The sequence below is a fragment of the Emydura macquarii genome, unplaced genomic scaffold (genome assembly GCF_026122565.2).
Source record: "Emydura macquarii macquarii isolate MOO-44397 ecotype Brisbane River unplaced genomic scaffold, CSIRO-AGI_Emac_v2 contig_1790, whole genome shotgun sequence".
NCBI lineage: Eukaryota > Metazoa > Chordata > Testudines > Chelidae > Emydura > Emydura macquarii.
Genome location: NW_027131927.1, coordinates 433048 through 445059, shown reverse-complemented (window position 1 = coordinate 445059; position 12012 = coordinate 433048). Strand labels below are relative to the sequence as shown.

The window sequence follows — 12012 nt, the reverse complement described above, 5'->3', positions numbered from 1 at the left end:
GCTTCTCCTTCCCCGCTCAGCGGCGTGCTGACACCCAGCGGTGTCGGTATGAGAAGGAGACTAATGCTGAGCTCTGCGTGAGCTGCCTGGTCTGCTCCTGTCTAGTGCGGGGAGGTTGGTGGTGGGCCTTGCACCCTGCCAGACACGGAGACGCCGTCCCATCTGTGCCACGATGCTTCTGATCATTGCTCTTTCCCCCCTCTAGGGCTGACACTGCTGCTGGTAAAGAGACAGGAGCTGCCAAAGTCAGTAAGAATTTAACCTCACCTGTTTAATTCACACCACTGCAGAACAGACTAAGGGACCCTGTAGTTCACGGGGGTGAGGAGATGCAGGGGCTTGTCTGAATGAATGAATGGCTCTTTGACTGTGTTTGAAACCAAAGCCCCCCGTCCCTGGGCTGGAAATCCAGTGCCCTCTCCTCAAGGTGCAGGCCCTCGCCAAGCCCAGTAGCTCCTTGGAACTGAGACTGGATGGCAGCCGGCCCTGTTGGGAATAGGCGAGTGCCAGCAATCCTGCCTCCAGGCCAGAGGGTGAACAGAGCAGTCTCAGCTTGAGAGATCTGTGGGGATGTCCCAGCTAGGGGATTTTGGGTCATTGTTCCCTTCCGCTGCATACCTGGGAACAGAGGGACCCTTCCCTTCTACTGGCTCCACAAAGACCCCGGGCACTGGCTAATGGCCAGTCCATAGTGCGGGGGTAGGGCTGGCATGGTAAGGGGGCTAACCCAGCCCGACCACCTTCAATGACATTTGTTAAGCTGGTGAACCAACGTCCTATTGCACTGACTGAGCTAGACTGCAGGGGGTGCCAAGCTTTGGGATTATTGCTGTCCCTGAAAACCAGCCTGGTGTGTCAGTCCGTCTGGCGGCTTAACGCCCACCCGTCCCCTGCCAGCTGCTCTCTCCAGTCCCTTTTGGCCTGGGGCTTGGGTGCTTTGTGGTGAGTGTTTGAGGCAGCTTGAGCCAGTGTTAGGCTCCTGACATAAAGCACGGCCCTCCCAGCCTGCATGGCTCTGACTCCACATGGAGCCCCTGGGAGGGAGTTCCAGCCACAGAGGGAGAGGTGCCGGATTGGAAGCCAGGTGGCCTGCTTAACTCTGCAAGGTCATTTCATGGCCAAGTCAGCCCACAGTGCAGAGAGTTGCTCTGGGTTTTGTTGGCCCTTATGTCCTTGTGGTCCTGAATAGGAAGGGACAGCACGTTCACCATGTCCCTGCCCGGGAGGCAGGTGTGTGCTGGCTCTCCATGAATGGGCAGCATGGCATTGGTTTCCCACCATGTGTCCAGGAAGGAGTGGCACCAGTAAACTCCCAGTGGTCTAGATCCCAAGGCTGGGCCCCTAGGGAAGCAAGGTGCCCTGTGTGGAGGTGTGCAGTGGGATCCTCTGCAGAGCAGGGGAGGGAGTGACCTTTGGGTTACCCTGGCATCCCTCGGCCTGCCCAGGTCACATGCTGGGCAGTGAATTTCCACGTGGGGTTGAAGAGTGTTCAATCAGAGGGGTGCCATGGGTTGGTTTCCTTTGCTCCATGGAGCCCAAACTGCGGCACCAAGGGCCATGCTGCTAGCTGGCCATGAGTCTCCAAGTTCCCCCTAGCTTGTATTGAAAGCTGCGCACTCTAGCAATCCCCTGGAGTATTGCTGTTGCTGGTCTCCTCACGGCTGCCTGAACAGACACGGCTGGCTGGGCTGACTTCCTCCCGGCCCCGAGCCCTTCCCGCAGCTGTTAGAGGAACAGCAGCCTCTGCCCAGCTCCCCTCCCCATCTACACTAGGACCAACTGGAGGGTGGCTGTTGGCCCCGGCTTTGGGTGCCCTCACGTGCCTGTGAGTGGGTCCCTCCTGGCCTAAGTTGAGTTGCATATTCTCCTCCCCAGGGTTGTCCTCTCTAGTGAAACCTCTTGTTTCTGGCTCCCTGTCCACAGGGCAGCTTCTCCGAGCCGAGGGGCCCGGCTTGGCACACCGCCTGAGAGCGCTGCCAGAAAAAGAACAGGGATGTATATTGTCTTCCCCTTTTCCTCCTTGGGGTGATTTAAAAGTAGGGTCCAATGAAGCAAGGGACCTGGGTGCCATTGTAGGCTGGGAAAACAAACAGGGGCTCGGGTGCAAGGGATGGGACAGAGAATAACCAGTGTTATGCACAGCGCACTGGTCACCCCATCTCACACAGGATACTGCAGAACAGAATGACAGATTCACAGGACAGGGAGACTTGATCGCAGTCTGTCAGTATCTATGTGGGGAACAAATATTTAATAACAGGCTCTTCAGTCGAGCAGAGAAAAGTCTAACATGATCCAATGGCTGGAAGTTGAAGCTAGACAAATTCTAGTGAGAGTAATTAACCGTTGGAACAATTTACCAAGGGTCGTGGTGGATTCTCCATCACTGGCAACTTTTAAATCAAGATTGGATGTTTTTCCAAAAGCTCTGCTCTAGGAATTATTGGGGGCAGTTCTCTAGCCTGTGTTATACAGTGAGTCTGACTAGCTGATCATAGTGGTGCCTTCTGGCCTTGGAATCTACGAATCTATAACAATGGTCAAAGGTCTAGAAAAACTCTTGGCTGGAGAGAGTGAAAAGATTTGGCTTTGTCCCTTCAGGGCATGTCGACCCTGCAATTAGAAGGGAGATTGCAGCATATGTGGATATACTTTGATCTAGCTACCTTGGACCGTATGTCCATGCTTGAGCAGCTAGTCCATACCTCCACCTCTGCTGTTGTGACTTCATTGCTGTTGTTACTCAAGGTAGCTTTGGTCAAGTTCCATCAAAGCTAGCTTGAGTATGTCAGGAGCCTCCCCTGCCGACTGTAGGGACACATTCCTTTAGAGGAGCTGAATAAGAGGTGAGAGGATAAAGTCTGTGAATGACTCACTGGTTGAGCAGGGAGATTGGGAGCTTCTCCTTGCCTCTCACTGTAAGAACGAAGGGACATTCCGTGAAATTAGAAGGTGCAAATTCAAAGCTGATGAAGACATACTTTTGAATAAAATGTGTGATTCAGTCTGTGGAACTCATTGAAAGAGGATATTGTTGAGGCCAGAAACTTGGCAAGATGCAATGAGGGACTGGCCATTTCTATGGCTGACACGAATATCCTGAGTTAGACTAGTTAACGCAAACACAGAACATCGGATGGTGGGAGAACCACCTCCTTCAGAGCCTAACCCCATCTCTAGGTGTCCAGGATCAGGAGCAACCGGGGCAGGTTGCTCCCCCATCTGTCTGCTGCAAGATTTCCTGCCTCTTCCTCTGAAGCCTCTGGTACAGGCCCCTGTTGGAGACGCCCTCCTGGGCAAGAGGACCCCTGCATCCTGTCTGGCAGTGCCGATGTCCCTGTGCCTTCCCTTAACACGTCTCTGTTTAACTTTCCTTGTAGCCAAAGCTGACTCCGCAGGAGAAGTTGAAGTTGCGAATGCAGAAGGCTCTCAACAGGCAGTGTAAGCAGGACCAGCTTCATGCAGTTTGCTTGCTGCTCCACCCTGGTCTTGCAGCAGCTGCTTAAAGTCTCTTTCTGTTTCTGTCTCTGTCTCAGTTAAAGCTGACAAAAAGGCAGCGCAAGAGAAGATGATGCAGCAGGAGCATGAAAGGCAGGTATGTGACTCAGCTGCGCCCTAACATGCATCTTCCTGTGCCTCTGCCTCAAACCACTGGGATGCGCCGCCACTCCCATTTCACAGCCCTGGGTGTGTCTCACTGCAGACCCCTCTGCCTGTCACCAGGCGCTGGTTAGGAGTGCTCGTGGATGTTACCCAAGAGCAGGGAGCAAAAGGAGAACAGCCGAGCGAGTGTCCACAGCGGTGATGGTCTGGGGGCTCAGTAGGCAGGGGTGGGGAGTGAAGTCGAGGGAGCACTGCTGTGCTGAAGGGAGTGTGTGTGTGTGTGTGTGTTGGGGTACACACAGAGCTGGGAGGGTGATGCCCCAGCTGAGCTCTGAAGGGCTCTGCCCACACAATGAAGGTGCAGTGGCCATGGCCGCCTCTAGAGGGCGCCTTGCTGTCTGTGCATGGCACCTGGCTGATCCGTGCCTCTCTCTTTCAGGAGCGAGAGGATGAACTGCGAGCCATGGCCCGGAAGATCCGGATGAAGTAAATCCTCTTGCTTCCTCGTTCGTTCTCTGGACGTGTTCTCTGGCGGCTGTGTGCTCATCCCTCTTGTTTCTCTGCAGGGAGAGAGAGCGGCGAGAAAAGGAGCGGGAGGAATGGGAAAGGCAGTACAGCAGGCAGAGCCGCTCCCCTTCCCCGCGATACAGTGAGTACCTGCTGCTCGGCAGCGCCCTGGCGAGTGTCTCCTGTGCTGTCGGAGAGTGGGGGCAGGCAGAGACGGTGGGGCAGGGAGCAGCCGCTGCTCAGAGGCTGTCTGCAGAGCTGGAGAGAGAGCTGCTCCTTGCCCCAGCCTGCACCGTGAGGGTGCTGCCATGGCTGTGGGCTGAGCTGGGCGGCGATGCAGTACTGCATGTGACCAGTAGATATCACTGTTCATCCTCCTCACGGGATGAGCTGCTGCTGGACCTAGCTCCCCTTTGGCTATCTCTGGCTCCTGGACTCTCCAGCTTGGCTCTGCCTCCCTCTGGGATGCTCCCTGGGCAGTTGCACAGCTCACCTCCTGCTGCTTCCTTTGGGGGGGCTGGGTGGGATGCCCCAGGGGAGGGGGAGTTCCTGCCTTGCTTAGGGTCCCAGGCTTGAGCCATGGACACTGGCTGGGTTCCCAGAGGTCAGGGCCTAAAACTTCAGAAGTGGCCACTGATTTTTTTATACCACTGGGAGACACCCCCCACCTGCAGGCCCTCAGAGCAGCCTCTTCAGGGATCCAGCTGTACGGCCAGGGAGAAGGGGGGAAGCGTGGTGTGTGCTGGCCTGGGGGGAACACTGTCATTCAGGTAGCTTCCAGCCGCTCTAATGGCTCATGTCCCTGGGGGGCCAGCATCCCAACAGGAGCCTGCTGGACTCAGGACTTCCCTTTTCGCCAGGGGTTTCCACAGGGCAGAGATAAATCAAGATTTAAAAACCTCAAGAATATTGATTTTACGTGAAATGTAACGTTAGCGTGTTTCATTTCCATCTGGCTAGTTGTTTGCTTCCCAGTTTAGCATCTCCAATTGCTGAATTGGATGTCTCGTGCTTGACTCCGCAGTTTGCCAACTGTTAGGAGAATTTCTGATCTCTCACAGCGGCTTTTCAATTAAGAAGTGTCACTTTTAAAATGTTCACTTGTGCGGAGAGAGACCCATCCAAGGACGTCATTAACATCCTTGCTCTGCAATCCACACACAACTGATGAGCAAATGGCTCATGCTAGGTTTGCAGCGGATCCACTTTCCCAAGCGGTGCTTTGACCATGCTGCATTCCTCCACAGGGCTTGCCATTTAAATCGGTGGGACTCCTGTTCTGAAGTCACCTGGGAGCTTTTGGGAATCCCACCCTTAGATGCCTAAATGTGGGCTAAAGGGCCTAACTTTAGGCTCCTCATTGGCCTGTGTATTTAAAAAAAAAAAAAAAAGTTCCCAGTCCTTAAGTTATGTGGATGGCCAATGCACAAGGCTTCGGTGTTCACACGGAACCAGTTGTGTTGTCAGGTGACACAGACTTTATGCTGCTAAGACGTTTTTAATAAAACTGCAGCTCAGGCCCTCGGTGCTGCAGACACTGACCCACGTGCTCAGCTGGGAGCTCGCCAGTAATCTCAGGTGTCAGTGGGATTGTTCATGAGTCAGGTTTGCAGAGTCAGGCCCGTCTTGTTCAGTACTTTCTCAATCTCCCGATCAGCAGCAGCAGCATTTAATCCCATGTATTGATCACTTGGTTCACTATAAAGCATCCCAAGTTTTGAGAGGCATTTGCCACAGCCGAAAGCTGCTGGAAATAGCTGTCAGGTTCTCCAGAGAAGCCAGGTTACTTTTCTCCTGTGGGTGCGCTTGGCGCTGTGCACACAGGCCAGCAGCATCTCCTGAACCCGTGCTCGCCAATATAGAGGCTCCATCTCCAAATTGTAACCCTTGCTCTTTGTTTTGCAGGTCGGGAACATAGTTCCTCGAGGAGGTAGGTTCAGTCTCCCCTTGTCTGGGATGGGGTAACCCTAGCTCTGCTCATGGGGAGCTGTGAGGGCAGCCAGTCCTGAGCATGGGGGCGAGTGGGAACAGGGGAACGCATGTCACGAGCTGCTCCCCATGGCAGCAGGAAGGGAGGGCTGGCGGCTCAGTGTTTGGAGTTCAGTAGGTTCCGCAGGCTGGTCTCCCCTTCAGAGCTGGGGCATGCTCAGTCTTGGGCCCAGTGCCAGAACCTGTAGCATTTGCTGAGCACCTCACAGACCAGGCCAGCTGCTCGGACTCTGATCCAGCTCTCTGCTAGTGTGGGCTGGGGGTGCTCACACCCCTAGCTGTTCAGCCACAGGCCAAGGCAGGCAGTGTCCAGGTCCTGCAGCATGGGAGGGCAGGGCTGGCTGTTCTGAGGGCAGGCTCTCGTGGACCCAGCCAGCTGTGTCATGAGGGCTTGGCTGCCCTCGGTAGAGCGGTTGAGCCTGTGCAGAGGAAGGGAAGGAGCTGAGTCGAGCCCGGAAGGGAGGAGCGCTCACTCTCTGATGTGCTGCTTGATTGAGGCAGGCAGTGGTTTCAGGGTAACCCAGTCCCCCTGTCTGGCTGGGGCCAGGTAGCCCAGGTTGTCACTTTTGGGTTCAGCTGGAGGGAGGAGTCGGGAACGCAGTGAGGCCCTTGTCAGGCTTGTTCAGCCCAACAGGGAGCACTAGAGAGATTGCTGTCGCTCTGGTGCCTGCTATAGGAAGGGGAGAGTCCTGTGGGGCTAGTGAACACCTGGAGGCCCTACAGCTGGGTGCCTCCTTGCCCCAGCTGCACATTGCCCCCCTTGCTCTAACCAGCCTGTCTTCTCCCTTTGCAGGCGTTCACGCTCCAGGTCCAGAAGCCCTCACTACCGCCATTAGACTGTGGGTCCCAGTGCAACACTGGTCTTGTCCCCGTCTCCCCCGCCCATGGTGTGGCCGGCTCACCAGGCCCCGCGAGCCCCGCTGGGTAGCAAAGCTGTACATTGCTGTTCTGTTTTTAAGATGCCACTATCAGATGATAATAAAAAAAAAATCCTCCTTAGCCCTTGCAGGAGCCTTAAATTGGGTATGTGGGGCAGGGCCTCAGAGCGGCCTCTGCGAGAACCTGCATTCTCACCCAGAGTAACTCTGCAGAGCTTTTCTGTGACACGGGGCAGGGGAGGGGTGGAGCTGAGCAGTTTGCCCTCGTGAGAAGGGGGAATGGGTCTGCAGTGTAAGGCAAACAGCTCCCCACATTGGGAATTTCACCTATGGGGTAGTAGCTGTAAGCTGTGCCCTCCCCCTTGGAATGGCTGTGACCTGCCCCAGCAGACAGCAGGAAAGGAGGGGGAATAAGACTTGGAGGAAACAGAGTGGCTGAGGCGATGGCTTTCCTCTAAGGAAATGTCATCTCCCTCCACCCAGAGGTGCTCTCTGCTAGGTGAGACTAGTGGGTGCTCTTCGGGTGTGTAGGCCCTATGTGCTGAGGGGGGAGGCTCCTTCCAGGAGGTCTCCGTGCACTAGTCTGGGCCTTTTTTCTGGAACAGGTTCTGTTCTAGTTGGGTATGGACCTGTAGCTACTAAACCTGTAAATGGCAGGTGCAAGCTCACCTATTGTAAATTGGGTTTAAACTGAAGGAAGAATTGAACGTGTGCGTGCGTGTACACAGGTCAGAATCCAGACTAAGTATTTTCTGCTCTGGTACCTACAGCATGCCTTCGCCTAGCTCTTTAAGTGCCTCTACACCACTGTGAGGAGGCTGGGTAACAAATGAGAATTGGAATCCCTACAATCGTAGGATTTGAAGGGACCTCCCGAGGTCTAGTCCAGTCCCCTGCACTCAAGGCAGGACTGATGTTATCTAGACCATCCCTGACAGGTGTTTGTCTAGCCTGCTCTCAGTCTCCAAAGGCGGAGATTCAACAGCCTTCCTACGCAATTTATTTCAGTGCTTAACTTACCCTGACAGTTAGGAAGTTTTTCCTAATGCCCATCCTAAATAGCCCTTGCTGCATAAGTCCATTGTGTCTTGTCCTGTCCTCAGAGGTTAACAATTTTTCTTCCTCCTGCTTGTAACAACTTTTTATGTACTTGAAAACTGTTGTGACCCTTTCAGTCTTCTCCATACTAAACAAACCCACATTTTTCAATTTTCCCTCAGCTCGTTTTCTAGACTTTTAATCATTTTTGTTGCTCTTCTCTGGACTTTCTCCAATTTGTCCACATCTTTCCTGAAATGTGGCACCCAGAACTGGACACAATACTCCAGCTGAGGCCTAAGCAGGGTGGAGTTGAGTGGAAGAATTACTACTTGAGTCTTGCTTACAACTCTCCTGCTAATTTGATGTGGTTGGTGTTGGTGAAACCTGCTGGGATGATTTGCATGCTTAGGATGTTGAAATCAATGGTTGTAACCTATATAGGAGGAATAAATTGGGCAAAAGGGGAAGGGAACTTGATGTCAAAAAAGGCATTATCTGTTTGCGACACTGATAACAGAAGAAAGTTATCATGAAGGCTTATGGATCAATGGAAAACACACGCTGAGGTATTAGCTGGTGTCTGCTACAACTCACTACATCACACTAGGGAACAGGATGACTGGCTCCTTACACATCCATCTATAATGTGTAGGAGAAAAACTGATCCTGGGAGACTTCAGCTGGAGTGATGCATGCTACTGGTCTCATGCTGCCAGTATTAAAACGTGTTTTTGTGGGGGAGGTGCCACTGGGTTCACATCTTGGCCCCTCTGCTATTTCATGTTTTTATTGATGTGGAAGAAAATAAAATCATCACTGATAAAGTTTACAGATGACCCCACATGGGGGGAGTGGCAAATGATGAAGAGGACAGGTCACTGACTCAGAGCAATCTGGATTGTTTGGTAAACTGGGTGTAAGGAAACAATCTGTTTTAAAACAGGCAAATGTAGGAATGAAGAATGCAGGGCATAGCCTGGGAAGCAATGACCCAGTGATGTGGGGGGGTGCTGGAGAATCAGCTGAACATGAGTGCTGCTGTGGCTGAAAGCTAATGTGATCCTGGGGTGCATAAACGGGCATCTCGAGCAGCAGCAGCAGAGAGGTTCTTTTACTTCTGTGTTTGGCACTGGTGCGACTGCTTCTGGAATCCTGGATCCAGTTCTGAAGTCTGCAGCTTAAGAAGGATGTTGATAAATTGGAGAGGGGTCAGAGGAGAGCCAGGAGACTGATTAAAGGCTTAGAAAACCTGCATTCTAATGATAAACTAAATAGAGTGAGCTCCTTCAGTCTAACAAAGAGAAGGTTAAGATCTGTAAGCATCTACATGGGAAACAAATATTTAATAATGAGTGCTCTAATCTAGCAGACAAAAGTCTAACAGCCTCTAATGGCTGGAAGATGAAGCTGGACAAATTCAGACTGGAAATAAGGTGTAACTTTTTAACAGAGTAATTAACCATTGGAACAACTTATGAAGGGTTCAGTGGATTCTCCATCACTGGCAAACATTAAATCAAGGTTGGCTGTTTTTGTAGAAAATCTGCTCTAGGAATTATTTTGAGGCAGTTCTGTGGCATGTGTTATGCAGGTCAGACTGGATGATCACAAGGGTCTCTTCTGGCCTTGGAATCGATGAATCACTGATGGCCATGCAGCAATTGCACTGAGTGATGCTATGCTCTGCCTTTGCATTGATCAAGGAAGCACTTTCCTCTGTGGTTTTGTAGAACTGCTTTGCTACCTCAAGCTTTGTTAAGGGCTGGAAGAGGGGGTGCCTTGCTTTAAGAGTCCTCAAACTAAGTTACCCCAAAGGGGCCTGATTTTCAGGTCCTCTGCAGGTTCTGAAAATCAAGTCTGTCTAAGCATCTCCCACTGGATTCCCAAATACTGTAAATTGAACCAATAGTCACTCCTGACATCCTGGGCCAGTTAGCTCATTTTCAGGTCAGAGGGGTGAGTCCCATGGCAGGTCCCAGGGTAGAGTTAAAATCCCAGCTCCACTGACTCCACAGAGCGCATTATCTTGCCAGCTTTCATCCCAAACAGCAAGGCTCAAACACTCTCTGTCCCACCAAGCCAATAATCCATGCAGCCTTTTGAACTGGCAGCCTCCCACTGTGAGCCAGTGGGGTCCTCCTATCCTTCCCTGCTGGCCAAAGGGAACCAGGGAGATGAGAAATTAACTAGAATCTGAAATTTGAGCTGGAAAACTTCTATTGCATCCAGTGGGCTGCCCCTCTGCTCATGCCCAATGGTGCCCTGCAGACTTCCATGATCGCCCCTGGGAGACCAGTGCATAGTCTGAGACCTCCTGACTTACATTTATCCAAAATTGTGTGCTTGGTTTTGTCCCATTACTTTTCAGCCTCATCTCAACCACAGTCCACAAGGCCATAAGGGCTGGCACGTGTACTAACACTGCCTAGGTCATCACAGTGGCACAGCCCTCACCTCTGCACATCTCAGCTGTGTGTGTGAGGTCTGCTCTGCACCCTGCCGCAGGCCATATTCAGCACAGACCCCAGGGGGCCAGCAGTTTAAACAGTGCAGAAGGCAGAAATGCTTAGGGAGACTTTTTGGTTTTACTGCCCCACTCTTGTAATATCCTTCCCTCCTCTTATATTTACGGAGCCCACATTAGACTGGGTTTCAAGACAGCGGGGAAGGGAGGGGTGGAGCAGTGATAGACAGTGAAGGCTCCTCAGTTTTCTTCCCTTATCTGAACAGGTGCCACATGCAGGTGGCAGTAACACTCAGTTACTTCCAGCCATTAACAGAGATGCCACCACATTCTCACTGAGCCACCCAGCCTGTAACCTTCTTGGTGACCATGAACTATTGGCAGAATCATCATTTTGGACTCTGCGCTCCAAAACGGTGAAAACTTTTAGGGGTTCTATTCAGTAGGGCCAAGCGGATTATCCAGGGGAACGGGACATCATGTTGTTATCATGAGCAGGTAAAAGAAACTGAGATGAGTCATGCCAAATAGATGCAGCTCCCTGCACGCACAGCTCACTTCCACTCTCAATTCAGAGCCATCCCAAAGGCAGCACAAATCTGGGGAAGGGGAAACACCACTATAACGCTGGGGCCTGCAAACTCAGCTCCGCTCTGACAGGCGAAGAAAGAACTCTGCAAGCTGAACCTGAGAGTGTTTTTATTAGACAGCAGGCGAGGTGGGGGGCAGGGTGCCTGCGGCCATCACAGCTCGAAGGTGTAGGAGATGATGTCCGAGCAGCGAAGCAAGGCCTCCCTGTGCACGCCCAGCGGGGTCTGCAGGTCGGACACCTGGAAGTTCAGGATGTCGATGTCGGAGGCGTCGAAAGAGGCCGAGACGTTGACCCTCTCGTACATGGTGAAGTGGACTCGGCGGCCCGCCATGGCGAAGAGGCTGCGCAGGTACCGCTCCCGCAGCGCCACGCGCCCCTGCTGCTCCCGCTCCCGCTCCGCCCCGTCCCCGGAGCCCAGGGTGGAGAGGCTGGTGGGGCTCAGCGCCTGGAACCGAGGCGAGTTGGGGTCAAAGCCGCGGCTGGTGCCATCCGGCCCACGGGGCAGGCGGATCACGTGGACTGGCACCTTCATGGCAGGTTCCTGGAGGGGGACAAAGGCAGCATAGGGTGAGCTGGAGACACGAGTCCCGGTGCTAGAGCAACGCCTCCCACCGCCCTGCCTGGGCAGGCCGGGCCAGAGAGACCCCGGACCCCCAGCCCCTCGGACCTCCAGCCCCTGCCCCACCGAGATGCACCCTACCCCCAATGCACCAAGTTACCGCCCTTCCCCCACACCACACCCCAGCTCCCCCCGATACACCCCCATCGGCCCCCCCAATACACCCGGCCCCCCCATACCCAGCCCCCCTTGACATGCACCCCGCAGCCCTCACCCCACCCCTGCGCCCCTCCTGAGAAAACCCTCCCCAGTCTCCTCCCCGGCCGGCCCGCCTCAGCCCCGGGGGCTCCCCTCCCGGCCGGCCTCACCCTGGGGCTGG

At 53.5% G+C, this 12012-nt stretch overlaps 2 protein-coding genes across 5 annotated transcripts in view; one reads left to right on the top strand and one right to left on the bottom strand.

Annotated features, from left to right (window-relative positions):
• CLASRP (CLK4 associating serine/arginine rich protein) overlaps window positions 1-7098 on the top strand; it is a 29658-nt gene extending 22560 nt beyond the window's left edge. For 3 of the 4 annotated variants that reach the window (XM_067556506.1, XM_067556507.1, XM_067556508.1), the window contains 7 exons: window positions 206-245; window positions 3381-3441; window positions 3537-3595; window positions 4043-4089; window positions 4170-4252; window positions 6016-6040; window positions 6893-7098. In XM_067556506.1, the coding sequence (XP_067412607.1) occupies window positions 206-245; window positions 3381-3441; window positions 3537-3595; window positions 4043-4089; window positions 4170-4252; window positions 6016-6040; window positions 6893-6935 (358 nt within the window). In that variant the 3' untranslated portion in view covers window positions 6936-7098. Of the gene's footprint in view, window positions 1-205; window positions 250-3380; window positions 3442-3536; window positions 3596-4042; window positions 4090-4169; window positions 4253-6015; window positions 6041-6892 lie in introns of those variants that run through there. The other variant, XR_010921467.1, reaches the window with a different exon arrangement.
• Window positions 7099-9908: 2810 nt separating this feature from the next.
• GEMIN7 (gem nuclear organelle associated protein 7) lies at window positions 9909-11709 on the bottom strand. The gene has a single exon (XM_067556556.1). It carries the CDS (start codon window positions 11604-11606, stop codon window positions 11226-11228), a length of 381 nt encoding a protein of 126 aa, XP_067412657.1. The 5' UTR covers window positions 11607-11709; the 3' UTR covers window positions 9909-11225.
• Between the last annotated feature and the right edge of the window lie 303 nt (window positions 11710-12012).

Bases quoted from the DNA above. Each gene is read 5' to 3' on its own strand.
- GEMIN7 (XM_067556556.1), bottom strand. From the start codon at position 11,606: ATGAAGGTGCCAGTCCACGTGATCCGCCTGCCCCGTGGGCCGGATGGC.